Source organism: Pituophis catenifer, unplaced genomic scaffold (genome assembly GCF_029215685.1).
Source record: "Pituophis catenifer annectens isolate HBS135680 unplaced genomic scaffold, rPitCat1.0.hap2 SCAF_2, whole genome shotgun sequence".
NCBI classification, from domain to species: Eukaryota; Metazoa; Chordata; class Lepidosauria; order Squamata; family Colubridae; genus Pituophis; species Pituophis catenifer.
In genome coordinates, this window is record NW_027256882.1 from 236,927,769 (window position 1) to 236,953,289 (window position 25,521).

At 36.0% G+C, this 25,521-nt stretch overlaps 1 protein-coding gene across 1 annotated transcript in view; it reads left to right on the forward strand.

Annotated features, from left to right (window-relative positions):
• Positions 1-25,059, forward strand: part of LOC139311261 (rab9 effector protein with kelch motifs-like) — a 62,904-nt gene extending 37,845 nt beyond the window's left edge. Inside the window, exons 11-18 of the mRNA XM_070935660.1 lie at positions 2,153-2,238; positions 4,087-4,171; positions 9,305-9,353; positions 13,543-13,633; positions 16,902-17,002; positions 18,861-18,945; positions 20,405-20,509; positions 24,955-25,059. Of these exons, the coding sequence (XP_070791761.1) occupies positions 2,153-2,238; positions 4,087-4,171; positions 9,305-9,353; positions 13,543-13,633; positions 16,902-17,002; positions 18,861-18,945; positions 20,405-20,509; positions 24,955-25,059 (707 nt within the window). The remainder of the gene's footprint in view (positions 1-2,152; positions 2,239-4,086; positions 4,172-9,304; positions 9,354-13,542; positions 13,634-16,901; positions 17,003-18,860; positions 18,946-20,404; positions 20,510-24,954) is intronic.
• Positions 25,060-25,521: the final 462 nt, after the last annotated feature.

Sequence of the window (25,521 nt, forward strand, 5' to 3'; positions counted from 1 at the left end):
GTCTTTTTGAGAAGATTGTTCCCCAGAGGATGTAAAAAAGCAAGATATGCAGCAAAAAATGTGAATTTGTCACCAGATATAACTGGGTGTGGTTTTACAAATTAAAAATGAAATAAAAATAAAAATCACAGAGAAGAAATGGTATTTCTTGTTGATGTATTCATAAAAGAACACTTTGCTTAAAGTGCTAAAGAAATTTGTAACAAGGATCAATCATTTCAAGGGATTACAGAGAAAGATTGTTCTGTATCGGAGAAGAAAGGACTGCAAAATCTGTTTGTTTGATCAGGGATAAAATGTGATATGCTGTAATTTTGGGCGTCTGTTTGGATTTATTGGGGCCTTAATTGGAAAAAAATGTCATGTGTGTACATTTGTTTACGTTTAACATGGTGTAAAAGTCTACTCACCTATAGTTACTTTATGCAATCTTAACTTTATAGTATTTAAACTGGCTTTACATTTAATTGCTTATTATTCTTCGGAGTAAGGAAGTTTGGGGAACTTGTCTTTTTAAAGGAGAAAGTATTTCTCTTTCTTATAATAAATGTCAGTCTCTTGTTTATATTAGGAGACTGGGATTACTTTAAATTTGTAAAATGTTGATGTGTTTATAGATTAAAGTGGAGGTATGGAATGGATATTTTAATAGAATGAGTTGCTATTTGGAGTGCAGTGGGATGTTTTAAATATATATATATATATATATATATATATATATATATATATATATATATATATATATTGGAATGGGGAAAATATTATGTATTGGAGATTGCCTTTGTAAAGGAGAAATGGTCTTTTGGTCAAGTTAAAATTTGGTTGGGACCATTTTATGCCTTTTAAATGGGAATTTTTTCAGAGGTAGGAGTTGAAATGTGCATTGTTGAGTTACATATATGTTAACTAATGTTAAAATTCTAGAGCTCTATTTGCTGATAACTAGACTAAGGAGGACATTACTTATTTGATTTATATTCCTAAGTGATGGGTTGTGGGATGAAGAATTATATATCTGTTAGTGAAGAGGAGGTGAAGAGATGATGGAATTGTTTATACTTATCATGAAAGGGGTTGGAAGTCATTCTATTGTGGAGGAAAAAGAGGGTTATATATTTTTTCTTTTTGCTTTCTTGCATTTCTGCTTTTTTTTTCCTTTTTAGTTTGTGCTATCTTTTACTGTTCTTCTCAAAAATTTTAATAACATTTTCTTTAAAAAGGAAACAATGAAAGCAACACAATAAGAACTTAAAATGAAAGCAAAATGTCAATAGAGAAGGTCTGGCTCCAATTTAGTGTGAATTTTGGATATTCTTGATATAGAGGAGGTTCACAAAATAATATTTATTTATTTATTTATTTATTCGGAATCATGATTCGGAATCATGAATCCATGGAATAACCCTACACCAGGGATGTCCAAATATGGCTGACTAGGGAATTCTGGGAATTGAAGTCCACAAGTCTTAAAAGTTGCCAAGGTTAGACATCCCTGCCCTACACTATGATACCTACACAGCTGGCAACTCATCTTCAAGCTCAATTAGGTTTGGATTAAATACATCAGGAAGACAATTTTAAGTAGACCACACAGTCATAATTAGAGGCTGCTTAGTGATTCCTGTTCATAAGCTTATATTTAGCATTTTGAAAGAAATGACAACTGAAAGATAGTATGCATTGATTTCCGATTCATTGTAATGATCTACTGTGAGAGAACTGGGGTCATTTGCAAGCCTTTTTCTTTTGCTCCTTGTTTCACCTTAATCTCTCGGACTCCAATATTGTCACAGTAGATCTTTGATTTGAGACAGTGGATTGCTTTTAGTAATTTTGAATTAACAAGCTTCTATAAAACATAGAAAACAATCTCTTTAAAAGGGTGTGTTTTTTTATTTGCCTTTGTTCTTGCTAGTCACTGGAATAATTAGATTAGTGCTTTTTTATATAGCTGTTTCAGAGCTTTTGAAATTAGAGTTCTTTCTGTAATATATCTTGCTATTATATAAAAAGCCTTGCATATTCAGTCATTTTTCACATTTAGAATATTGACCATAACTATGTAATCTGCTGCAAAATCTTTTTTTCAGTCTTGCCAATGAAATTGCATTACTACTATTAGTATTTAAAATATTTATGATATGTTATATAGCTCGGATGAAGTGGAAGAAGCCACTTTACATAGGAATCCCTCCAGCTTGCAGATGGAATCACGTTGCATTTATTCTCCAAAATCAAGTAAGTGAAAATAATTTTATAGTGAGAAGCTGCCATCCTTGGTCTCCAGAATCTCCCATAGTCTACTTTGATTTGTGCTTCCCATACATTGTTGAATTTAAGACTTTTAGCATTCTTAAACAACATGGCTTTTAGGAAAAAATGGGCTGGGAAAGCTATTGTGTGTCCTTATTTTTAAAGAGTAGGAAGCATAATAGCAATACCTCTTTAACTTATATACTGCTCCATCGTGTATTACAGCACTCTCTGGGTGATTTAAAATGTCAGCATATTGCCCCCACCAATCTGGGTCCTCATTTTACCAACTTCGGAAGGATGGAAAGTTAAATCAACCTCAAGACCCATTAGGATCGAACTCCAGGCTGTAGGAAGAGTTAGCCTGCAATCCTGCATTCTAACCACTGCACCACCAGGGCTCCTAAGCCAATAAGTCACAACAAATATACTAAGCTTATAAAAATGGTAGGGGTGATTAGAGCATTTTCAACATGAACCCAAAGAGCATCTCCCATGTCCTTCCATAATTGCTCAAGAGTGACCTTTGCCACTCCAGAAGATCCTCCCCCAGTGAGATCCCCTAATAAAGATGTACTTTTCTAAATATCTTATGATTTGGCAGTTTTCATCTGTGTAATAAACACTTTTAATTGATTTTTATTCTTGCTGTTTAATGTTTACTAATTAGAAAAATTGTGACTGTTTGTACAACTGTATTTTTAGATCTATGTTTTGAGATTGGATTTTGAACGTTTGTAAGCCAAACTGAAGGACAGTCTGGAAATTTTAAAATATATAAACCAGTACAGACCTGGTCTGCTCAGATTTTCTAGCATGAAGTCAGTTTAGCAATTAAAATTAAAATACTTTTCACAGAGGCTCTCTGGGGGAACTTCTCAATTTTCTTGTGTCTTAGCATAAGAAAGGAAGTTTTAAATAAAGCCACATCATGTTCACTAAAATTTGTTGAAATGAAAATACTGTATATAGGACAAATTTTGCTTTGGAGCAAAAAAAAATGGAACATTATCTGCTCTTAGAATTCTGCAGAGTGAGGCTGTGATCCAGTGGTGGGATTCAAGTAATTTAACAACCGGTTCTCTACCCTAATAATTCCTTCCAACAACCAGTTTGCCAAACTGCTCAGAAAGTTAACAACTGGTTCTCCCGAAGTGGTGCGAACTGGCTGAATCCCACCAGTGCTGTGATCTCCACCAATGTCTGAATGTCTATTAGTGGGCCATCTTGAATGGAACACCCAAAGGAAAATATTTGACCAATGACTGCAAAATTGGCCTGCCCACTTTCATTTTAGGCTGTGGATCCTCCCTCCCTCCTTTCTATTTCTGAGTTTAAAAAGTGGAAACTGCACAGTTTGTTCTATAGATATATAACCAAAGGTGGGTTTCAGCAGGTTCTGACCAGTTCTGGAGAACTGGTAGCGGAAATTTTGAGTAGTTCGGAGAACCAGTAGTAAAAATTCTGACTGACCCCACCTCCATCTATTCTCTGCCTCCCAAATCTCAGCTGGTCGGGAGGAAATGGGGATTTTGGAGTATCCTTCCCCTGGATTGGGGAGGGAATGGATTACAGTATCCTTCCCCTGCTACGCCCACCAAGCCATGCCCACCAAGCCATGCCACGCCCACAGAACCGGTAGTAAAAAAATTTGAAACACACCACTGTATATAACCTCTAAGAAATGTATATTAGGAAAGGAGTATCCAAAATCTTTTTAAAAAGGAAAAGCTATGATATAAATATTTCCCTACATGTGGTTTCTGTTTGTTGCTTTTTAATGCATTTTAAATGAACTATTTAATTAGAATTCTTACATATTTCCATTGGTAGCTCTATATTTTCGGTGGAATTAATGGGAAAGAATTCAATGACCTCATGGGAATGAAACTGATAAATCCTTCAGAGAGACAACTTTGTAAGTTTATTTAAACGATACTAATTAATTGCATTTACTATTGTTTAGAACAGGGGTCTCCAAACTTGGCAACTTTAAGACTTCAACTCCCAGAATTCCTCAGCCAGCAGATGCCAAGTATGGAGACCCCTGATTTAGAGCTCAAATTATACTTCTGTAATACTTCCGATTTCTGTAAATTATCTGCATTTATCTTTGTATTTTACTTCAGTTATTATTAAACACAAATTATTGATTTAGCCTTTAAAATTGTCATCTAAGATACTCAAAACAATAGATGTTTCCAAGGTTGCCATTGTCACATTCTTTTTAAAATCTATCAGATATTTTATCTGTACAATTATTTATAAACTGATCTAAGAAATTAACCCCATTTTCTGCTCATATTTTTAAATGTGTATATTACTGCCATCCTTAAATAAGAATTGTAGAAGTAAATTTTCCATGACACAAGAATTTTAATTTATGTTTTAGTATCATCCAAATATGTCTATCTTTAATGATACTCCCAAAGGTGCTTTTTCAAGAGATAACTGGACTTTCTGGTTTTTGTTTGAAGACGTTTCGCTTCTCATCCAAGAAGCTTCTTCAGCTTTAGCTTCATAGACATTTATTACATGGTAATTTGTTCATGTACTAACTAAAAGCATTGTCTCTAATATCTTTAGTATCAGAGTGATAGAGGGACACAAATTATTATTCATTGGGCAACTCTTTGCTTCTCTGTAAATGAATAATAATAAATTATTACAGAAAAGGGTCCTAAAAGATTTTTCCTAAAGTGTAATGAATACAGTAATTTTAGAAACACACTTTGACCAGGAAAAGCACTATAGAAATGATTAATAATAAATAGAGATGAGTTTTAAAATCTATTATATAGTCTTTGATCATTTTAGTCAATGGGATTTTATAAAATAGAAGCTCAAAAAGTTACCCATTTTATTGTACTAAGAATATTGGAAGATATTTCATGCTAAATTAGGAAAAATTGTGCACTGTGATGTTATCGTTATATATAAATATGCAAACAAGTTACACTCATTTGAGCTCTTCCTTGATGCATAAATGCAAATCTTACTCAAAATGTACTTTTTAAAAGAAGACACTTCACTCCTATAGGGTAGTGAATAAAATAATGCATAAGATACAGAATACTTTTAGTTCAACCTCTTCAGATCTAAGAATCTGTCCTAATTATAGGTAAGTTGTTTAATGTTAAAATATACGCTTTTTGTCCATATTCTGAGGTTTTCTTTAGAGGTTAGGAAGGAATTCTCACCATTCTCTATTATATCTGGTTTGTGAGTCCCATTTGTAGAACTGCATTAAACAACTTGCCTGATGAGCATCTTTTCCTAGCAGCACCTGCTTGTGATTGGTTATATACAATCATAATCTGGTTTAAAATTTTAAATGAGCTTCTTTTCTCTAACTATATCTGAACCTTCTTTTCCCCTTTCCTAAGAAAGTGAAGTGTTGTCAAGTATTTTAATTTTGATTATTTTTTTTAAAGTCCCATGTTTGTAGTTCTGTGGTCATGAAACAATTTTGCCCTGTTATCTGGCTCACTTGTGTTCTATATAACACAGTTACCAGCCTGTAGTCTTTCTATTACTTCTGCTTTGGTATTCCAGTATTTTCAATACTTGATTAATGATGACATCTGTGATTATTATGGCCAAAGTGGAAATTCTCAGAGTCACTTTGGATAGTGAGATGGGCGGCACCTAAATTTAAGATATAAATAAAATAAATAAAAATAGATTCACTCCCTAGATAGATTTCACAGCATTTTTCTCTCCTTCACATTTTTCTTCCAAGAAGAATGATCCAGCCGTTAATCAGAACATTTATCATATACTCATGTTCATAATATATTGTTAAGAACAATTGCTATAGTGATTGACACAACAAGTAAAACAAAGAGTTAAGTAACTTCCCCCTTCTTGCAGTCCTCCTCTGAAGGAAATAAAGTCTGAATCTCTTTGTAAGCTTTAATTACCTATTTCTTCCTCCTCTTTTTCACTCATGTCTACTCTGAAATAGCTAAAAAACAGAGTGAAGGCTGAAAATATATCTATTCTCTCTAAGTCCCACTGCCTGCAAAATTACTTACAACCAGAGAGCAAAAAAAAGGGAAGACATGTAATATAGCAGCTTATAATTCTGATGGTTTTTTTGTTCTTTCTTTCCATTTATAACCCAACAAAATCATGGTACTTTCCTTTAATAAAAATATGGTAAAAATGGAAATAAAGCAAAAATCAAGACTGTATAAAATAAGTAGTAACAATAGCGTCTTGGATGAGAAGAGAAATGTCTTCAAACAGAAACAAAGAAAATCCAGTTGCCTTTTGAAAAAGTACCTTTGGGACAGTATATGACAGACTTTATAAAAAGAGAACAGGAGAAAGTATCTTATAAAAAGGCAGAGATGAATAGCTTGTCTTCTTCTCATGCTTTCGAAAAGAACAAAATGGCTAATGTTTCTCAAATCCTTTATTACAGGTCACGACCCAGACTAAATAAAACATACTAAATAAACTAGCAGAGTAAAGCTACAGAATATAATATATAAAAGCATAGAAGACAAAAAATATACAATCATGCTTGCATTCTTTTGCTATCAGCAATGTACAAATTTTACAAGCTACAAAAACAAACTTTGCAATGAGGTCCTCATTGAGCTCCTTATCTGCTACTAAAAATTGCAGATAAAATTCAGTTCAGAGTGGAACTGAAATAGAGTTAGAAGAGGTATTAAGCGCATATGTCTTAATTGAAATTACAATATAACAGAAGACCTCCGACACTGCCGATGGTATATGTTCTATCATAGCAATATAAATGATCATCAACATTTAATCTAAGGGGGTGCAGTGGCTCTGCAGTTAAACACACTGAGCTCGTCAGCTGGAAAGTTGACAACCTGGTTCAAAACCCAAGCGCCATGTGATAGGGTGAATTTCCATTCTTGCCCCAGGTCCTGCCTACCTAGCAGTTTGAAAGCATGCAAATGCACGTAGACAAATAAGTACCACTTTGGTGGGAAGATAACAGCCCTCCATGTGCCTCGGCATATAATCATGCTGGCCACATGACCACAGAAGTATCTTTGGACAACGCTGGCTCCCTCGGCTAAGAAACAGATGAGCACCACCCAACTGGAAAAGGGAAACCTTTAATATTTTTTTTTAATATTTTATTGAGTTTATACACGTACATAAAATAACATTTTTATTAACATCGGATGTGCAGTGTTTATACATATATACAAGATATATACCTGGTGTCACTTAAGCTACTTTTTCCTTTTATTTAACACACCTTTTTCTCTTTCTTTCATTTTATCATTCATCCATTCATACTACCTTCCCCACACGGTATAATAATCTGAATTCTCATCATCATTTATTCCATGGGTAATTTACTCATCTCTGCGCACTCCAGTATTTTCCTAATTATAAGTTCTTCTGGTGGCAGAGCTTTCTCTTTCCAATATTGTGTGTAGGCCAGTCTAGCAGCTGTGATTATATGTATTATTAGGTGATTCTTTTTCTTTCCATAGGACCTTTTTATTATTCCCAGGAGAAATATTTCCGGTGTCAATTCAATATCTTCTCCAATTATTTCTTGTAACCATCCCCGAATCTTACTCCAATATCTTTTCGCTTCAGGGCATGTCCACCACATGTGCCTCGGCATATAATCATGCTGGCCACATGACCACAGAAGTGTCTTTGGACAACGCTGGCTCCCTCAGCTAAGAAACAGATGAGCACCACCCAACTGGAAAAGGGAAACCTTTAACTTTAAATTAGTCTGAGTGCAATGCCACATGAAAGGGTGCATTGCTATTGTCCAATTGTAGCCTAAATGAGAGTTTACTATATTCTGGCTGAAATTTTATTTCCAGGATCCTTTGTTTAAGTACCACCATTACCTGATCTTGTCTATTGTTTCTTTGCAACTCAGAGATTTAAACAGAGAGAAGAAAAGAAGGAAAAGAATAAAGCCGCTAGCTTTATTTTTTTTAAAAAAAAATGGCCTAGAGAAAGTTTTCATATTCAAGAGCAGAAAAGCATCCATAGCAGCTGAAATTTCAGTCACAATGACAAAACCTGCATTTGTGAAGTGAATACATCAACTCTGTTCCTTATCAACATGTGTGAGCCATGACTTATTAAATGGGACAGAAGGTTGCATCATGATATTGTGATGCGCATTTTGGTTATTTTTCCCCTTGTCTACCCCAGATGCTCCCACTGGCTATCAATCTTCATATACATGTACATTTATCTAAAACAAGAGATTTATTATTATTATTTTCTTCTCCTAAACAAATCCACAGAAATGTTTGACTGGTTCCCATTCTGCTTAATTCTGCAGTACCATATGGCATGGAATTACCGAAAAAATGAGATGCTGTGTAAATATTATTTTATTTCTTTAGATTGGTATGCCACCCTTCGAAAGCAAATATTCCCAAAGCATCTCAGTGAATTGACTTTATTCATTTCTGGGTGGCCACAAAGAAACATTTGAAACAAATGCAAAGAGAGCTGTGCTTCTAAAGCAGCCTCTTCTTCAAAAGAATAACAATAATGGGCACAATGGAAATGTTCAACATTATCTTTCCATTTCATGATAGTTATAACCTATTGAAAGGACAAATGTATTGTTTCAAACACAGATTCACCTTCCAAGTGAATATAATCATATTTGAGCTATTCAATATAGTTTATGTATATATATATATGGTAGCTACCTTCCATCACCTTTATCTTATAGTCTAAAATATCCAACAGACCTGCTTAATTTCTTATGTTTTTTTTTTTTTATTTGATTTATATGCCGCCCTTCTCCGAAGACTCAGGTCGGCTTACAATGCGATAAGCAATAGCTTTCATACTTTTTGTATATATTTATACAAAGTCAGCTTATTGCCCCCACAATCTGGGTCCTCATTTTACCTACCTTTGAAAGGATGGAAGGCTGAGTCAACCTTGAGCCTGGTGAGATTTGAACTTGCAGTAATTGCAGGCAGCTGATGTTAATATCAGTGCTTTAATCTGCTGCGCCACCAGGGCTCTAGATCATGTTTCTGATATTTGTTTTTTTTTATTCTAGTTATGAAAGAGATTTTTTCAGAACTGGGAATCCAAGGAATAAGCAGCAGGTATGTCTTTCTCCCTGACATCCTGTTTTTGCCTCCTACAATTTCTGAGGGGGGCGGGGAGGAAAGGCTATTTTACTTTATTTTTTAGCATCAACTAACCAGTATCCAGAAAATCTCTGCAGTCTGCTAGCAATAAATATTTTGAGTTTATTCTTAGCAGGCTTCTTCCATCTCACTGCTTTAGGATGTAATTCTCTGCACATTCATCTATTAGTAAGTGCCACGGAACTAGCGTTAGTTACTTCTAAGTGGATACAGCATATGTGAGCTGGTGCTGCATTTTTTTCCCTACCATGCTTCAAACAAGGTTATCTAAGACATTTCAGGCCGAAATGCTTTCCAATTCGAAAGATCCTCTTTTGATCTCAAAACAGACCATTTCCAGTTCAAACACAGTTGATTTTAGTCCAGAACAGCTGTCTCATACTTGTACTGGGCTGTTTTGTAATAAGGTGTTTCAATTCAAAATGAATCCAAATGATTTACTCATCATGACTTTAAACATATTCCTATAACTATTTGGTGATATTTAGTAGTTATTCAGCCCACTTGTCAATTTTTTTTTTATTATTTTTTTTAATTTGATTTATATGCCGCCCTTCTCCGGAGACTCAGGGCGGCTTACAATGCGTTAAGCAATAGCCTTCATTCTTTTGTATATTTTATACAAAGTCAGCTTATTGCCCCCACAACTGGGTCCTCATTTCACCTACCTTAGAAAGGATGGAAGGCTGAGTCAACCTTGAGCCTTGGAGAGATTCGAACCAGCAGAAATTGCAGGCAGCTGTGTTAATAACAGGGTGCACTAAACCCCTGTACTATCAAGGCTCTTAATTAATTAAAATTAATGATAATAATAGCAGCATACCTAAAATCAGAGGAAATTCCTGAAAATAGTAATGAAATGGTCAGAAAAAGCAAATTTGCGGGCATGAACATTCCTGATAGCCAAATCTAACCTGAACATGGATCAGTGATGCAGATTTAATAGGAAAGAAAGTTTATTTAAGGCAATACATGGAGAAGGATGGACATAGCCGACCTAGCTGCATCTTAAAGTATTAGGTAGAGTCAGCAAGCAAAAGATTCTCTGTGTGTTGGAATAGCAACAGAAGAAATAAAAACAGGGCATGCAGAGTAAAAGACAAGGGAAACCCATGTGATCAGTAAGCCGTTGAAGAGCTGAAGAATCAGTGTCACTGAATTTAATAATAATAATAATAATAATAATAATAATAATAATAATAATAGTAGTCATCATCATCATCATCATCACAGTTATCGAAAGCCAAAGCATACAGTTTATTGATATTGATATGTACCAGGAGACGCCAGAGTCTAAGAAAAAGAACTGGAAAAAAATCATGAAATATCGTGACCTGGCCATCGAAAGTACACGGCTATGGATGAAACATGTAACAGTGATATCCATTGTCATTAGGGCACTTGGTACTATGTCCAAGAATTTTACAAAACACATCAAGAAATTGCAGTTTCCTGCAATAACACCAGCGGAACTGCAAAAAACTGTGCTACACTGAACATTGTATATTTTAAGAAGATATTTGGTTGATACCAGTGGTGGGTTGCCCCCGGTTCGCACCGGTTCTATAGAACCGGTAGTAAAATCAGCGGGAGGCTCCGTCCACTGACCCTGATGTCATCAAAATGCTTCTGCGCACTTGCGCGTGCAGCCCCATTGCGAACTGGTAGTAAAGGTAAGTAGAACCCACCCCTGGTTGATACTTAGAACTCTGGCAACAACCCATATCAACCATTAGCACTAGTCAATGGTATTTATGATACATTTTTAAATGTTCAGTTGAGTATCATGTTTAATGAATAGAAGAGTTAATAATAGTAATAAGTCGATACCTAGGATGCTGGCAGCAACTCGTATTAATCATCAGTGCCAGTCAATTATATTTGTGATACATTTTTAAGTGTTCAGTTGACTGAGTTTCATGTTGAATGAATAAAAGATAATATAACAACAACAACAACAACAATAATAATAATCTGATTTTGCAAAAAACTACCTTACTCGGAACTGCGTATATACTCAGATGTTACCTTAACAGGTCTTAGGTTCTGGGCTAGGATTTGAACTGTTAAGTTTTTACCAATCCCAGACTGTGAATCGAATTGAAGATTAAATCAATAATAATAATAATAATAATAATAATAATAATAATAATAATGATGATGATGATGATGATGATGATGATGATGATAATGATGATGTTCAGTTGACTAAGTTTCATGTTTAATGAATAAAAGAGATAATAATACAGATAATAAAGTAAAGTATCACACAAACTCTATACAATCATTATAAAAATAAATTGGAAACATCCAATAATGTCAAGACAGAAATCACAAGCTAACTATAATTTATAAATAAACCATTGCTATAATAGAACTGTAATTTTGGTAGAATCATAGATTATTTGTTTAGTGATTCACCTAATAAGGATTATTGTTACAAAATATAGTTCCAAAGAACTGTGTTCCTGTAGCAGATAAGTCAGGCTCATGTGGCATTAGCAAATTTGGCACCTCACATGATGCAAGTTATAACAAATTAAATATATGAAACAAAGTTAATGGCCAAGTTTACCCAAACTTAGTTCAGAAGTGGAGTAGCCCACAAGAAGCCACTGTACAAGATTCATAAAATAAAGTTCTCATTTATGTGAAACCATGAAATAACAGATTCATGCCTCTTGAAAATTGGAGCAAACTCCGTTTATGATTATGCTATAAAAGTATCTGGAAATTACAACCAGTGCAATATGCAACAACTGTTCCTGATGGGTGTAAATCTTGATTTTACATAATGTGTATCCTAACAAATCTGCACTGGTCGAAAATTGGACAGTTTAGCAATTAATGTATAAGGTTATAGTTAAATGGGTCTACCTTTACCACCTAGCAATTTTACAAAAAATGCATATTTCATTTCCAGACTACAGAAATTCCCAATACCATGTTTCCCAAAAAATAAGACCCTGTCTTATATTTTTTTGAACCCCGAAAAAAGTGCTTGGCCTTATTTTCAGGAAGGTCTTATTATTTTGGGGCACGTGGAGGAAACCACAGGAAATGGCGGGGACCAGCTGTGCAGGCGTATAAATATTTTCCGGGAGGGCTTATTTTCAGGGGGGGCTTATTTTAGTGCATGCACTCAAAAACAGGGTACATATTTCTATGAGAAAGAGATATTCTTCATCATCTACCTTAAGTTATATACCTCTAACTTCTCCCTCTGCTGAGACAGATAAAGTTTGGTCCTTTTCAGACTAGGGGCATAATTCAAGAAGAGAAGCTGAGGGCTAGGGTTAGGAAAAAATTAAAAGTTTTATTATTCCTCAATGAAAGTTCCAGTGTGGTGGGACAGTTAAAGTATTGGAATAGGTAGACCATGTTCTAGTCTACCTTTGGCACAGAAGTCAGCTTAGTTACTTTGGACCTAGTCCCTCTCACTTAACCCAGGACTGTAAAGTTGAAAGTCTAATATGTTTACATGTAATGTATATTGTGAAATTTCTTTTCCGTTCTTCAGCTAAATAACAACCTCCAGCCAATCCTGGCTTATTCTGAAAAGCTAAGCAAGTTGTATCTATTTAGTACTTAGAAAGGAAACTACCAGGAAATTTGCAGACTACATTGGAGAATCCCCCAAAAAAAATTCCAGAAAAAGACAATGCTTAAGCACTTTCAATTTGTTGTCAAGAAAATTACTTACACACATCAATCACTAGACATTGAGTGCAATTCAAAAGAGACTTTATCTATATACAGACAGCACATGTTCTATTGAATTATTCCTTCAAGCAGTTACATTTGTGTTGAGGGTAACTACTTCCCTCAGCTTAGTATGCAACGGACCGGACAGCAAAGAGATATGTTGCTGGTTAAACACACAGACACTCACAGACTCTGAACGGAAAAAAAACAAAAAACATTCTTTACTCTTAGTGAAAAAGAAAACAAACTTGGTTTCTCAAAACGATGATAACACGTCTTCGAATAATCACTCTCCAACACAAAAATAGATATATGTTACTGATATATATATATATATGGTTATTAAAATGGGTAACAAATCATTCTCTCCTGAATAACTACTGTGACTCATGTAAATTTAACTTAAACTGGCTTTTAATATGTTGTGTTTGACATACAGTTTCACAGCCACCAAAATTCCTAAGGTGAAATATGAATTGACAGAATATTCTTTGCTGCCTGCATCAGTTTCGCCACCAGCTTCAGCTGCAGTAAGTGACTTACTTCAGTTTTGCTAGCACATACGTTTTATTAAAACAAGATAGTTACTGACAGATGATTTTTCTTAAAAAAAATAACCAAAACAAGGTGGTTCATCTGTTAGTCGAATTCTTACAAAATGGCAGGTTACATTTTATGCTCCAAGCATATGCCTTTGATGTATCTGAATATTATAAACCCAGCAAAATATACACATCTATCCAGAATTTCTCTTTTATTGGTTTTCAAGGTTTTTTGCTACAAGAAATTCCTTCTTGCTAAGGACTTTCCCCCCCCCCACCCCTTTGCACAGGTACATACACAGGAACATAGGTTCTTGCCTAATGTTAGTTTTGGACTATTGATTCACCTCCTAGATCGATATTGCTAACACTGCTTGGTGGGAATTTTTGTAGAATTGGGTAGCAAGGCCAAGATTAAAGCTAAGATTTCATGCCTGGAAACATTTGCTTTACAGTGAGCTACAATTGTGACATACAAAACATCACATCCGCTTCAGCAATTCTCCATGGTTACTCAATTCTGGAGTATAGAAAGATAATCTAACTCAAGTGACAATTAATGACACCATGGACATTTATGGTACTTTTGCCATTCCGACGGTTTGATTTTTGCTTTTGGGACAAAAATGGGAAAGGTTATATTTCTTGTTTGTTAGTTTTCCAGTTTCCTGGACACATCTACACAGGAGGATACCTTAAAATATCTGCAAGGACAAATACTGTCAAAGTGCCCTTTTGATTAATCTGTGCATCACCCTAATATTTTATGAAGCATTGAGAGAATGGAAAATGTGTCATAATAAAAGGGAAAGGGGGCAGTCTGCATGAATATTTTATCCTTTCACTGCAGTCTCTGCCTCACTCATGAGTCATATGATCCATACCCAAACTTGTCTTTTCCCACTTTATTTTTTTTTTCCTGACTGCTTTTACAACTTGGGAAAGATGGGCACTTGTCGTGGTTACAAGTGCTAGTAGTTGAGGTTAGTAACAATTGAGGTTAGTAACAATTCTAATAGGAATCACTAGGGGAAAGGCAAATTATTATTCCAACATATTCCTGATAAGATAAAAAGGAAGAGAAGAGAGAAGAAGCAGCATAGACATATGTCAGGAGTCGCCAATGCTGGCTGAGGAATTTGGGAGTTGAAGTCCACAAGTCTTAAATTGCCACATTTGGAGACCTCTGACATATGGCAATCATAAATCTGCCCTCAAGGTGGAGGAAAGGAATTAATTTTCTGCCTGAAAGCATTTTTTGCGTCTTTCTTTAGGAAAAGAGTCACTTCCAGCTGTAACCCTTATATTTTCCATAACTCTCAATCAAGGCAAGCAGCAAAAAATTTGCTCATTTTGTTGAGGGCGAGGGGTTTTTGAAACCTTCCTAGGCTGAAAAATACAGGTTATCTCTCTAAGATCTCCTTGGACATCTAGATTCGTACATTACGTTTAAACACAGTGAATAGTGTATTACATTCACTACCTTTGCTGACAGAGCAATATTTAAATTTACAAGAAACCCATCATTAGAAATGGTAGCTCCTGCACCACTCTTTTTTTCTTTCTATAACTTTCCTCTGCTCTGCCCTGCCCATATCATTACAGCTGATATGGCCTCTAAAGATTGATTTAATTCAAAAACATTACTTTACTCTAAATAATTAGTCATTGGTTTGAATGAAAGATGAATTGAAGATGAAAAGGAATATGCAGATTTTTTTAAACAGCTAAAAAAATCCAAGGATTGTATAAAGGAACTTTCATTAGACTGTGCTGATTTTTCCTGTGTACATCCTATAAAAGAGGTCCAAACACTGGTTGGGTGGGATGAATGTTGCCTAGGTACCAGGGGTGAAATGTAAAATTTGTTGCTACCGGTTCTGTGGGCGTGGCTTGGTGGTGGTGGGGTGGCAATGTGACGGGGTGGGTATGGTCAACTTTTTTTTTTTTTAACTTTTCAAAGCATTTTTTCTACAACCTCTTCGGCTGAAGAGGTTGCAAAAAAATGCTTTGAAAAGCCTCTGCCGATCAGGCAACTCAGCTGGGATCGTCAGAGGCTTTTCAAAGCATTTTTTTTACCACCTTTTTGGCCGAAGAGATTGCAGAAAAAAATGCTTTGAAAAGCCTCTGACGATCCCAGCTGAGCCACGCCATTATCAGAGGCTTTTTTTTTTTTTTACTTTTAAAAGCATTTTTTCAGCCAAAGAGGTTGTAGAAAAAATGCTTTTAAAAGTAAAAAAAAAAAAAAAAAGCCTCTCATGATCGTGTGGCAAAGCTGGGCATGGTGGGGATCGCAGGGATTTTTGCTACCAGTTCTCCGAACCACCCACCGCCATCGCTACCGGATCGGGCAACCCAGTCAGAACCGGGAGCATTTCACCCCTGCTAGGTGAACCAGAGATAATGGTCATTGTGAAGGTTAATAAACAAATACAATGTTAAATAATTGTTAAATATTGTGAATTCTTTTGAATGCAGCTGCACTTGAACTGCTTGTGCAAGGTCTGTTTTATGTATTTCTTTCTGCTTATCTAGCATTTGACCTACATATATGGTCTCCCACGGAAGCTGCCTGAAAATATTGCAAGTCATTTCAGAATAAAATGTTTGCAGGAGGGAACCATTTAAATGTTCTTTAAATCATTTGCTTATAAAGATTTCCCAGATTACCTCAGTATCATCTTTACTTAACAGATTAATTACTCTGTAGTTAGCTATTAAACTAGCAATTAAATATTTGTCGTCATGATATACTTCTTGGCAAATGAATTAATTAGCACTGAATGTTGAGAAATGGTTGCTAAATAGCAGGCATTATGTTGTAATAGAATAGAGTAATTACATTTCATTACGACTATTATTAATTTTATTAACTGAATAAATGTCAAGTATTTCCTCAACTCCTACTCCAAGCTGTATCATACTGTTTGAGAATCAGATACAAAAGTAAGATGCACTCACTGTCTCAGTACAATTGCTAAATTATCATGTCTGGAATTAATCACAGCACAAGATGATGAAACATTCATCTTCAGAACTTTAGTTCCAGATTGAATTGTAACAATTATCATCATCATCATCATCATCATCATATCTTCACTGCCGTCCAGGCCAAATAGTAAAAAATGCTAGGAAAAAAGTTTGACAAATTTTTAAAAGATACTATCAGGCATGGATATATTAATTACGGTAATTATTACCAACATTTTGTCTTTGATGGAAGTTGAAACACTGTTAATTAATACTTCCCATCTAGATAGAAGAGCTCCAGGATTTCCATTCTATATGTAACCAAGCAATAAAAATGATTACAAAGGCTTTCGGATTATTGGATTCTGAATTTCAAAAACTTAACGTGTAAGTATTTTTTTATTCTACAGTTTACTCACAGTAAAATCATTTCCTCAAAAATCAGAAAGTTAGGTTTACCCTGCAAAAAAATCATAAGCATAGATGTTATTGTTTCAGAATATACTACAAACTGCCTGCGAATATAATTGTTTCATCTTCATCTTAACTATGATTTTTAGTCAGAGTCAGAATAAAATACGAAGCATAACATAGTGATTTATTTATTTTATTTATTTATTAGTTCAATTTATATGCCGCCTTTCTCCGGAGACTCAGGGCGGCTTACAATGCAGTTAAAAAAAAAAACATTATAAAAAATTTAAACATTAAAACATTAAAACCCATTCACACCATTCATGGCTGGATCACACAAGATCACAACAGCAAGATCAACAGCCCCAGGCCTGCCGGAAAAGCCAGGTCTTCACCGTGATGATTGTTATCGCCATAATTTTTTTATGGAGGATTAAACTCATACAGAAAAAAAAAGAGAGCGAGAGAGAAACCATCAGTTGCCCAAGTTGAACAGAGGAAAATTCTCCATGAGAGGAAGAGGCTTCCTTGGACTCAAGCCCCATATATACAATATCATTATTTATTTACAATAAAAAAATAAAGGTGAACTGAACTCATGGGGGTGGAGGCAGTGTCAAAATTCAAAAGAAGTATCTCAGCTTTCAGATTGGATAGCCATTTGTCTGAAATGGTATAGGGCAGGGGTGAAATCCAGCAGGTTCTAACAGGTTCTGGAGAACCAGTAGTGGAAATTTTGAGTAGTTCAGAGAACCAACAAATACCACCTCTGGCTGGCCCCAGAGTGAGGTGAGAATGGAGATTTTGCAATATCCATCCCCTGCCACACCCACCAAGCCATGCTCACAGAACCGTAGGGAAAAAATGTAAATTTCACCCCTGGTATAGGGTCTCCTGCCTGAGCAAAGGACTGGACTAGAAGACCTCCAAGGTCCCTTCCAACTATGTTATTTTGTTCTTCTGTTAGCTGCACAGTCAAATGTCCTTCCCTTTTTATGTGTGTGGCAAAAATAGAGTAACAAGGAACAGGCCTTCAATTGTATGGGCTTGGTAACCTTCTTGATTTCCCTCCCCCCTCCCCCCCCCCAAATCCAATTGGAAATAGGCAACATTGGCCAAGGTAAAATTGCCTTTAAATCATTCTCAACTTCTGGTATCCTATAATGACAGATCCATAGTTTTTTTTTCCTGACAACAGTATAGAAGCAGTTCATCATCATCTTCTCCAGGATATATTTCCCAGTTGAGATCATATTTTGAAGTTATTTTCTATTTTAATTATACCAGTGAAAAAAATAAGTTAAAACAACATCCCTGATCAATTCCCTTCTTAGTTATCTACAGGCTATATTCTGGTGTTTTTGCTGGGAAAGAATTTTTTCCCCCAAACAACATAACATTAAAATATGAGACATGTATGCGAGTTTAATCAACATAAAACTATAGCAATATAATACAGGTTCATGGTACTTCTTTCAATTATGATATGTGTATGAATGGATGTGTTAGATAGGGCGATGGAAGAGGCAGGACACAGCTCTTAACAATAACAATAGCTCTTTATTAGTAGATCAGTTCAACCCAGCAGCCAGCTTGTTTGACTGCTTGCCCTTTTATAGGAAGCTATCAGACGGGTCAGCCAATGAGATTTGAGTATTTTCCCGCCGGTTTGACGGACCTGAGTGAAGCCTATGCTCACTCCTATTTAGTATGCAACAGGATGTATATGGCTATTTCTATATATCTATTCTGTACATTTATTTGTCTGCGTTTGCTTACTTGCTTTTTAAAATAATTCTCAATTCTTATTTTCATGAATGTATCATTTCAGGATAAAAGCTGAACTAGCTCAGGCAACCAAGGCTTTTCAGCATGAAAAAGATCAGTATGACAAAAACCTGAAAAACCAGCAGAAGGTAGTATTTATTATTAGCTAGTATTCCCTAGTTAGTATTAGTTTAGTATTATTTCTGTTAATATTAGTGTTGCAAAGTAGGGCTACCTTCATTACCAATTCTGTCAAGATCTTCAACAAGCTAATACATTCTGGGAGACACAAAATAAAATTATACTTAATAACTAATGCAATAGATTAAATATTTTTGAAGTCAATAGCATTCAAGGGAAATAAATAAACACTTGACATTTAATAGTTAAAATTAGCAGTCATACAGAACTCCAAGGCAATTAGTAATCCGTGGGGAATTTGGTACATTCACTTCAGTGAGAGTTAAGAACTCACGGCAGTGAACTCACAGAAAAGTATGGTTCATTTTTGTGGCGTCTGCCGAGTAGTCAGCTATTATTGTCAGGTAAATAAAAAGAAAAAGATGCAAAAACATCTTGCCAGAGCAAAGGATGGGGAAAAAAGTTTAAGGCTTCTTGTTACAGCAGAGAACAAGAACTTTATAACATGCAGCATTCATAAAAAACCTACACACTGTATGAGTTACACTTTTGCACAGATACCACCTCTCTTGGGAAGGGAGAATAAAATAGAAGGTTATATTCCTGTGGGGAAAAAGGGAAGAATGAGGATTACTCAACCAAAGTTGTCCTAGGTATACTGAAAGCTGGTATAGTAAGAAAAGAGGTATTGATTGTCCTGATCTCTCCTGGAGGGAAAGGGAAATTTGAATCTATGGATACATCTTCCCATTGCCTTTATCAGTCACTGAATTCCTAATTCTTGAAATTCAACCACAAGGAAGAACAAGAAGACTTTAAAGGCTGAAAGAGAGCAAACCCCAAAGAACTGAAATGGAAAATACTATAAAGATAGAGAAAAGTTATATTTAAAAATATTTCAATATAGCATTAAAATTTTAAAAAATACATATTAATAAAGGAAAATGCAAACTTATAGAGGTCATATCTTAGCACATGCAAGGAATAGAATTTGGTGTCTGGGCTGGTGAATGGTTACTGCCAGGTAATATTGATCTTTAAGTGTCAAAGAATTCGCTAGACATGTCAAACACACTTTTTTTGTACGTGCCATTGTTTTGCTACACTTCAATAATCAGCAGTACGAATGGAAGTGGGAGGATAAGATGATGTTTTTAACAGTCTTAGATCACAATTGCTTGGATAGATGATTCTTGGGTCCTTTTTAAAATCTTGGGCTTCCTATCTTTGACCAGAGTAAAAAACTGAGACAAACTAGTGATGCCAGTTAGGGAGGGGAAAGTAACCCAATAGCATTTGCTTAGTTAGCACTACTTACAGTTGCATTCCTTTAGATAGCCTTCACTTGTTATAATTGCTAATAAAGCTTGGGAACCGATGTGAATTAGAGGATGTGTTTATGTAGTTGGTAGACTGTGGTAAATATTCTTAAACTTTCTAATAAAGATTTTTTTTTCTTTAACTCAGGAACTACAAGTGATGCTAGAAAAACACAAAGTCCAAAACGAAGCATGGCTCAAAGCCAGAGCTGAAGAGAATGACAAGGAAAAGGAGGAACTCTTCAAACTGAGAGTAAATATTTACAAAACTCAAGAGAAGGGTAGAGACTGGCAAGTTTCCCAACATTTCCTTATCCTCTTTCCCGAGTTGCTTTTGATGTTCGACATAAAACAACTCCCTAGAACAAAATTTCAGCCCTGTAAGATAAATATAGTACCCATGTTTCAAAACTAAAACCAGTTTGATAAAGCTGTTGCATTTGCTGGAGCTTGGGAAAGTTAAGATAAATTGTGTTTTCAGAAATAATATTTTTTTTTCCTGTTCAGTGACTTCGAACAAGATTCTTAGTGCCTTCTAGATTAAATAATGTTGGCCTAATTGCAATGATATCCCTGAAGGATCTATTAACACTCAGAAAGTCTCTGTTCCTATTGAAGTTGTAGTGTGCACTTCTACATTAAAAAGAGCTTTGTTTTGGTTTAAACCACAAATTTTGGTGATAGTGGGATGCGCGTGCAAGAGAGATTAATAGTATTTTCTGAGAAATGTATTCAAAAATGATGTTGTTTATATCATTTTTATGATTTCACTATTGTTAAGCAGCATTGCAATCTGGCCAGACAAATCCAGTTATTGGACAGCTAAAATCTGTAAATACATGAATATTCCCTAGGGGAATATTAAATTGCATATTTGTTCCATTCGTGTATTGAGTTGGGCTGAGGAATCTACTTTGGATGCAAACTGGAAGAGTGGACAAAATATTCCAGCCTTTTTTTAATTATACAGCTTTAAAATAGTTTTCCTCAGTTTGGTTCCAGGGGTGGGCATAAAGTGAGCAGGGAGAAAAGATCTTAAAACTATATCATGGTCTATGGAAAGCTGTCAGGTAAGTCTATGAAGGTACATCTCAGCCCTCGTTTATAAGGGAAAAGATTTTAAAAGTTAATATACATCCAATAGTCCCAAATATCAAGTATCACTAAAGTCTGTTTTCCGTTTTTGCTAAATACATTATCAGTTTTTCATCATAACAATAATAGTGTATCACAAACAGTTATTACATTTTAAAGTAAAGATGATCTACCCACAGCCTTAAGCCTTAATAAAACTCTCAAACCTCATTTTCCTCTCATCAAAACCACCTCTAGCTGCATCACAATATTTCAATTGCATGTAAATCAGCAGCAAAGTTTTCTGCCATTTTGAAGTGTAAGCTCTGAAAAAGCCTTAATGCTTTCCTGCTTTAAAACAACACCACTCCCCAAAAAATGGGATCCTTGGGTCACCCATATATGTGTGATACGGCCTTGCATACTGTTGCCCTGCTTCCCTTCTTCCCCAAAGCACATGACCTTTTTAGTACCCTCTACCTTCCCCAGAGTTATACCTTGGTTTGGTGTAGATTACATCAGGGGTGAAATGCTCCTGGTTCGGACCGGATTGCCCAATCTGGTAGCGATGGTGGCGGGTGGTTCGGAGAACCAGTAGCAAAAATTCCTGGGCCCCCCCCATGCCCATCAGAGGCTCTTTTTGTTACTTTTAAAAGAATTTTTTCAGCCAAAGAAAAAATGCTTTTAAAAGTTTTTTAAAAAGCCTCTGATGATTGCGCGGCTCAGCTGGGATCATCAGAGTCTTTTAAAAGCATTTTTTCTACAACCTCTTCGGCCGAAAAGGTTGTAAAAAAAATGCTTTTAAAAGTAAAAAAAAAAAAAAAAAGTTGGCCACGCCCACCCAGTCACATTACCCACCACCACCAAGCCACACCCACAGAACCAGTAGTAACAAATTTTACATTTTACCACTGGATTACATGTTCATTTATTAAAAACAGCAGATATTGTGTTATACTTTTTTTTATTATGTAGCTACTCAGCAGCAGTTGTATCTCAGAAAAATACAGCTCCCATGGAGCTAACATACAAAAGGACTCAAAATCATCAGAATAGATTTTGTGAGTGTCACCCCTTCTGCTTTTCCTCTTCCCATTCCAGTAGTTTTATTGTCCACATAATTTCATCACCCAGGAAGATCATTAATGTCTACATTAATCTTTTCCCTAGTATTGGGGTGCATTCTTGTGTTAGTAAAGTTAGCTAATTAATCTGAACACTGCAACTGAGATTAGTAACAATAATTTTTCATAAAGACTTTAATCTCATTGAGTTAAAACACACTCGCTTGTCACGTAACTGATGATTTATATTTTTCAACTAACTATTGAAGAGGTGGTATTCAGTTACCTTTGCTACCGGTTCACAAATGTGAGCACACGCGCCACCTCTGCGCAGACCTTCTGCACATGCGCAGACTGTCAAAAACGGGACATGATGACATCAGGCAGGGGGGTGGAGCCTCCCGCAGCCACTGCTACTGGTTCTCCCGAACCGGATAGAACCGGCTGGTCACCACCACTGAACTACTGTCAAGATCATCAAACATAAATCAGCTTTGAAAAGAGACAGAGAATGGAGTTCAATTTTTAGTGCAAGGTCCTTATTTTTTGTCCCTATGTGAGGAAGTGATGCAAAATAAAAAAAATACAGTGATGATTCTCATATCACTAGAACTAATTAAACAGCATTAAATCGTTTTCAGAGCATAATTTTCTATAGCTTCCGGTTTTTAATATGTGTATATATGTGTGTTATGTGCACATACAATTTTTTTCTGTGAAATGTTTCAAGTCAACAACTGATTTTCATTGGAGCAATAAACAGGCATTTATTTCTCTGCAAGTCCATTTTAATTAGCGATTTTTAGTTCTAAAAATTCCCATGGTGAGCATTCACTTCTGGAAAAATCACATACAAAGCAAATAAAACCTCTTGCGCCATCCACTGCTTCAACTAGTTAAATGAAACAGTAGATGGAACAAGGCATTTTGCTAGGCTAATGCTATATATGTGCATACTACACTGGTCAACTTAAATCTTTGGTGAATATCAAACCAATTCCATACTTTAACATTACAGAAAAATCTGTTATAGTTTTTTCTTTGTTATTACAAATCCTTTGGTCTAGTGGTTGAAGCACCAGGCTAGAAACCACAGGACTGTATTTCTAGTCCCACCTTAGGCATGAAAATGACTGAGTGACTTTGGATCAGTCACTCTCTCTCAGTCCAACCCAAGAAATGTGGTGGTTTAGTGGAGATGGTTTCTGCTCATGCGGTTCGAGTCCTAGCACTGCATACTGGGGTGAGCTCTTGTCACTTGCCTCAGTTTCTGTCCACCTAACACTTTGAAAGCATGTTCTATGCGGGTAGATATAATAGGTACCGTTTCTGTGTGGGGGAACGACCTGACCTATTTCATATTATGTGTTTTGGTTGCATGCTTTTTTTTTCCTTTCACACATTATACAAATTAAGCCATTGTGGTTAGTAAAGTAGAGTGTATGGCTGAATGGAGGAAAGAGGCAATCGTTTTATTATTTATTTATTAGTCGCATTTCTATGCCACCCAACTCCCTAGGGACTCTGGGTGGCTTACAGCAAAAAAAACAATGCGAACAATATCCCATAAAAAATTTTTAAAAGAACATTAAAAACCCATACACTCCATTCCATGGCCGAGTCTCGCAAGATCGCCATAGCGAGATCAACGGCTCCAGGCCTGCCGGAAAGGCCAGGTCTTCACCACTTTCCGGAAGGCCAACAGGGTGGGGGCGGTCTGGACTTCAGGAAGTAATTGGTTCCAGAGAGCTGGGGCAGCCACAGAGAAGGCCCTCCCCCGCGGGCCCGCCAACCGACATTGTTTAGCTGACGGGACCTGGAGGAGATCAACTCTGTGGGATCTTACCGGTTGATGGGAGCTATGCGGTAGAAGGCGGTCTTGAAGATAGCCTGGCCCTGAGCCATGTAGGGCTTTAAAGGTAATAACCAACACCTTGAATTGCATCCGGAGACCTTGGTATCCAGAGCCTACATTAGAGCTGGTAGTGGAGGATAAAGGTCACAGTGGATGGAACATTGGTGCAAATGAAGAAAGCTTTGGCAAATGTGGGCAGATCTGTGAATTTTTTTCCCATAACTTTGGGGAGGGGAGGAACTTGAAGGTACTTACATTGTTATACCTATTTCAGAGCAGCCGAACTATAGTTTTCATGCATTTTATTCTTTAACCAAGACAAAATAAAGACAATAGTCCCAAAATGGGTCACATAAAAAGAGTTTGGAAGCTTCCCATCACCAAGTGTCATCTTAACCAAATGAATGATAGTTTATGTAACAAATCATGATTAAATGAGTCATTGCTTAACACAACGCAGAAGAAAAGCTTCACGTGATTTTATTTCCCTCTGGACAGGGTGATTAAGAGATTTTAAAACATGTATTTTACTTACCCAAAACAATAATTTGCTCATGAAGATTGTATAACACCTGCTCAGATTCTGGAACCAAAAAACTTTATGGAAAGGGTCTGGAAGCGAGGTATGGTTATTTTTATGCTTTGCACTTATTCCTGTGGTTCAGAATTGTAATCTAAGTGTGACTTCTGACTTTTCTACCACAGGAAGCAATTCTTCAAGATCAGGAAAGGCTGAGAGACGAGCAGCAAAGTATTCAGCAGTGCAATCAGCAGCTCATTTCTGTAATGCAACAACTCAAAGGAATGTGAACCATTTGCTGAATGAAGCCTGATCACACAACACAGCGTTGCTTCAACGGATGAGCTGTTATGTATACTGGGACAAAGATCCTGCTACACTACCAATTAAAGCGCAATCTTGCTGAGCTTCATTCAACCCTAGGATTCTGGTTCCATTAAATTCCCACTTGCTTTTAAATACATTATAAATTTTTGATGCTGTGTGTTTTTTTTTTTAAACAGATATGTAGACGAGAGTGCCTGAGGTGTTAAATAATGAGGAGGATAAATATACTGAAATACCGCTTATGCATTTTGTAAAAGTTTGGATCGTGTGTTTCTGTTCACAAGGCCAACGGCACACGTGGCACACTTAAAAGGGGAACGAACTGCAGTAGTTCAGTCATGACTTCCAGTTTGTCTCTCCTGCTGATGGTCCTAATTTTTCTTTTTAAGATGTGTCTAAAGAATATGCTATCATTCTTTAATAGC